Genomic DNA, 4865 nt, shown 5'->3' with positions numbered 1-4865 from the left:
GGTCATGATATCACATCTACGACTAAAACTCATAATACTACAACTACTAGTATTCCTACTTCTCCCACTGTTGCTATTACTACTACTTCTAGTACTACTACTACTACTCTTAGGACATTAGCAGGGCCATTTGGAATGAGATCAAAGCTGCAACACTTTCAGGTTGAATCATGTTGGACGTTTTTAGTCAAATAAACAGACATCCATCTTATCCGTGGCTCCACAGAGGACCTGACTTTATCTCGTCAGCGTCCCAGTGAGCAGCTGACCTCAGAGCAGCTCCTCATCCTGCAGCTCGTTTCATTTATTACACCTTAAATTCAACACAAGCTCGTTTAGTTGTTTTAACCTGGCTCTCTGCTGACGTCATCGTTGTTGTGACACAGTGGCCACGTGTCCCGGAAACGTTTAAAGGACCGAGCGCGTGAAGCTCGACAACAGCGCAGGAAGCGCAGCCATTTCTTGTTCCAAAAATAAAAGCCTGCATGAGTTTATCATCACTATGAAGCGATAAGCAGCGTTTTCCTTCATCCAGACAATTAAAACAGTTCGTCTTTATTTTTATCAAGCTGTGAGGCTGATTAACGCGATGCTAATGTTTAGCTAAGTTATTAAACCGATTAATTTAAGGAATAACTATTCCCGTTGTGTTGTTAAACCTTTCAGTCAGAGTTTGTTTTCTCTGAATGTGAACACCTCAGTGGAGTCGACGCACCGTAAATATCAAACTGTACAACATCATAACATCAACAGAAAACTATGTGTGTTGCTCTGTGTGATGCTGAACGACAGTGTTCTGTGAAAACGTTTATTAAACGTATAATAAATAAAAAGAAAACCCAGGATCCCGCTGGTTGAACTTTGAAAGCGGGACCTTGTTAAATGTGGTGAACTTGACGCTCAGTGAAACTTCCTGCTCACGGCTGCACTTTTCCATCAGTTTAATTCACCGTCAAGTTCAGCAAAAGTGCACCTGAAGCCCTCAGTGCTGCTTTAAGTCTTCAGCTTAGCTTAGCACTTAGCTTAGCAGTTAGCTTAGCCTAGCCTAGCGCCCTCCCGGGAAGAAGAAGCGGCTGTTAGTTGACGTCCAACATGGAGGACATGTACATCAAACCCGGTGAGTTCGCTTCAGCCACCAGCTCCGTCACAGACAGGCTGAAGTTAAAGTGCCGGTAAAGTCAACGGAGTTCTGAATGTGGTTCTGGCCGCTGAACGGACCTGGATCCCCGGAAACAGGATTCCGTCGTGTTGACAAAACGGAGCGACGAACTTCCTTGAAAATTCTACCAAGTTAATTTTCCATCCAGCTTTTAAGCAGGAAGAAAATTCTTTGGAAAGATTCTTTTGGTCTGTATGAACTATTTGGGTGTTATTTTTAATTCGGCATAAAAATAATGACCGAGAAATTCGGGGTTTGTTCAGAGTTATAAAACGGCCTATAATTGAATAGGGTTTGGTTGCCCCCATTTTACACTAAAGTGAGAGACGACTGAAGCTGTCGAGCTTTTGCGTTTTAATCTATACGTCAGTTACTGACATGTGAAATGTTTTATTGAGCTTCTTTCATCATGTTGGAGGATCCAGAAGCTCCAGATTCATCCCAGAAATGACCGCACCGTGACGTTGACGGAAGCTTCGACGAACTTCATTCAAAAATCTGCTAATTTAAGGTTCCATCAAGGTTTTAGGCAGGAAAATGCCACGTTCTGCATATAAAGTATCATTTGTGAAACACTAGTGAGTTGTTTTAAATTCAGCATATGAATAATTCAGCAAACATCAATGATTCAGGTGGAGATAGAAGTTTGATTTGAAAGCTGCTCCAGATCTGCCCCCAGATGATCAATAAAGATGACAGAGATCAATGAACCCCGTGAATGCTGATAAATGTGAGTTATGGTTTGGACTTCACTCCTTCTTATCGACCCTGTCGCTGATCGCTTGGTTTGGTTTGATTGATTTCTGTGGCTTCAGATGCTGATTTTGTCCAAAACCCCAAAACGTTCGTTTCACTGTGACAGAAACCAGAAAGTCCCACCAGCAGAGGTCTTTCACTCATAAATGCCTTATTGATTCAATGTTCAGAGATGAAACTTGCTGTCCTGACACCAGCACAGGAACATTCAGATGTTCAGGTCCAGCCCTAGAAACAGTGAACCAGCTGCAGCATGTGGAGTCTCCGTATTTCAGTTCTGGGAACGTCTGCTGGAACCACCACATTCTCATTTCCATCTATTTTGTGTGTTTTTGTTGTTGTTATGGTTGAGCGCCACCAGAGGGCGCTGTGGCCGGAGTAGGCCTTTGTATGCAGAGTGGAGATGAATCACCTCAGAGGAAGAGAAGAGAGCAAAAGGAAGCACGATTAACAGCGTGGAGGTGTTTGTTCTGTTTCACCGGTGGTTCTTGGTCTCCATGTGTCAGTGCTGTAACTCATCCTGTGATTGGTTGAAACTCAGCCTGCAGACTTTCAGGCTCAGTTTTAGCTCCTGGTGTCGAGCAGAACGCCATCCTCACAGGTTGAATCCCGTCACAGAGCTGGCTTCATACGTAACGACTGATTAATGTGATGAAGTCATACCGACCTCCTGCTGAACTGTCTGTGTTTCCAAGGTAACCAGGAGCGGGGCTGGAACGACCCTCCTCAGTTCTCCTACGGCCTTCAGAAGGCCCACGGACCACAGAGGAACCTCCTGAACAAGAGAGCAGCTCCGCCCTCAGGTACCGAAGCCCTGATCCACCTGTCGACTCACACCGACTCACGATCAGCTGATCAGCCTGTCAGCTGACTGAAATAACAACTACTACAACACTAACTAGAACAACAACTCCAAAACTACAGGAACAACTACACCACCTGTACCACTATGACTGCTCCTGTTGTTGTTCTTGTTCTTGTTGTTGTTGTAATGTCAGTAAATAAAATCCAGCTCAGTCTTTAATGCCTCAAACATGATGTCTCTGATTGGTTCCAAGGTGCAGGAGACCTGCCTGCAGCCCCGCCCTCCTTCAACCCCCAGGCCCCTCCCCCATTTGGTATAGCCCCGCCCCCTCTAAACCCAGGTAAGGAACAGAAGTGTTTTATGAGAATACAGTAGTCATGACAACAAGTCTGATTGACAGCTGAGGTGTTTGAAAACTTTCTCACAGGTCTACCTCCTCCTGGTGGAGTGGCCACACCCCCTCCTCACCTTGGACCAATGAAAAGTCAGAGTGAGGTCGACAGCAGCCAATCAGAAGGAGAGCCTGACGTACAGGATGTGATGTCAGTGCTGAACCAAGCACTTGCTGCCTGCAGACACTCTGTTAAAGTGAGTTTGAGTCCTCCCCAGCAGCAGGGGGCGCCACCAAAACAGCAGCACACTACATCAGACTTTATAGTTCACACGTTTTCTGTATGCAGAAAATAAACATCCATTGTGACGGAGCAGAGGAACTTGAAATCAGATACGAGCTCTGTGCTGCAGGTTTAGGTTTTACTTGCAGTACCACAGTAGGCCAGCAGGAGGAAACCACTGCTCTGCTCTGTGGGTTTAACTCTGAACCACCTGTCTGCAGGATCAGGTGTGCAATGATGTGGCAAAGCGGCTCCGCCTCCTGGAGGACAGCTGGAGGTCGGGTAGACTCAGCCTGCCTGTCAGGAGACGCATGGACGCCCTGTCTCTGGGTAACCTGTCCCACCACACACCTGTCTATCTCATCAGACACCTGCCTACCTGCACACCTGTCTGAACGCTCACCTGTCTCTCTCTCAGATTTACAGTCAGGTCGCTGGGACTCGGCAGACGAGACCCATCGCTCTCTGATGGTTGACCATGTGACCGAGGTCAGCCAGTGGATGGTTGGTGTCAAACGCCTCATTGCTGAGACCCGAAACTTGAGTCCAGAACTCCTGGAATCACTTCAGAACCCAACAGAACCAGTCCAGGACCCAACAGAACCAGTCCAGGACCCTGCAGAACCAGCTCAGGACCCAGTTTGCCAGTCCTGACTTCCAAGCAAGTTTCTTTCCTCTGAAAAAACTGGGACTCTTTAATCAAAGCAGGATCTGGTGATTTTCCCGTCCTGCTGCTGTGGGGTGTTGAAGGTCCAATCCTCTGGAGCAGGTAGGGGACACTCCAGCAGGGACCGATCTGCTCTGTACACCTTTTAGTTACCAGCTAAACTGTACCTGGACCTGAACTGGACTTTGGTGGACTTTACGTTTGACCCTCTTGACACTAAACTGAAAACTCTCTCTAGACAGCTGACTTTGGAAAGTCTGGACTCTAGAACTTCAGATCAAACTCTGGACACTCTGGACTTTGATCTTGAACTCTAGAGTGGACTCTCTGGTCTCGGCACTTTGGACTCTGGACCCTGGACTGTAGACTGTAGAGCTTCTTGACCTTGAACTTTCAGGCGTTGGGCTCTGGACACTCTGGCCTGAGAACTTCAGACTTTGCTTTAAACACTCGCAACTCTGGAATCTGCCCACCGGACATTCTGGACTTTGAACAAAGACTCAACGCTCTGAACTCTAGAAACTCTGCAAACCTGGTTTCCCTTGTTTCTGGATTACAGTCAAGCCTCAGTGTGAGTTTGGATCCTGATCGGTTGATCCTGAACTGCTTTGAATGCTTGTTACTGTGGAAATAAATCTGTTTTCTCTGCTTTCTCTGTTGGAATGTCTTTGGTTCTCCGGGTTTGTTGGCTCTTTGTGTTGCAGGTGTGTCCTGATCCAGAACCATCGTTCTCAGAGATCAGCAGGGTTTCCACAAACATTTCTACAAAACACTCTTCTGCAATTCTACAGGTTCATTCAGCAGATGCTTTTATTCCAGGGACCTCATTTATGAAATACTACGTAGAAAAGGTTCTAAATTCTG

The 4865-nt window shown here is 46.5% G+C and overlaps 1 protein-coding gene across 1 annotated transcript; it reads left to right on the top strand.

The window, feature by feature from the left end:
• Positions 1 to 907: 907 nt before the first annotated feature.
• On the top strand, positions 908 to 4652 carry sra1 (steroid receptor RNA activator 1). The gene is made up of 6 exons (XM_008301991.1): positions 908 to 1117; positions 2611 to 2718; positions 2974 to 3060; positions 3148 to 3308; positions 3556 to 3664; positions 3753 to 4652. Exons 1-6 carry the CDS (start codon positions 1093 to 1095, stop codon positions 3986 to 3988), a joined length of 726 nt encoding a protein of 241 aa, XP_008300213.1. The 5' UTR covers positions 908 to 1092; the 3' UTR covers positions 3989 to 4652.
• Positions 4653 to 4865: the final 213 nt, after the last annotated feature.

Source organism: Stegastes partitus, unplaced genomic scaffold (assembly GCF_000690725.1).
Source record: "Stegastes partitus isolate 25-593 unplaced genomic scaffold, Stegastes_partitus-1.0.2 Scaffold1744, whole genome shotgun sequence".
NCBI classification, from domain to species: Eukaryota; Metazoa; Chordata; class Actinopteri; family Pomacentridae; genus Stegastes; species Stegastes partitus.
The sequence above is the reverse complement of the archived record's forward strand: the minus strand, read 5'-3'. Positions and strand labels throughout refer to the sequence as shown.

What these genes read in the sequence shown, in the direction of transcription:
- sra1 (XM_008301991.1), top strand. Translation starts at nt 1,093, where the DNA reads ATGGAGGACATGTACATCAAACCCG. An exon ending in CCTGCAGACACTCTGTTAAA is followed by an intron (nt 3,309 to 3,555) that starts GTGAGTTTGAGT and finishes ACCTGTCTGCAG; the next exon opens with GATCAGGTGTGCAATGATGT. An exon ending in CATGGACGCCCTGTCTCTGG is followed by an intron (nt 3,665 to 3,752) that starts GTAACCTGTCCC and finishes TCTCTCTCTCAG; the next exon opens with ATTTACAGTCAGGTCGCTGG.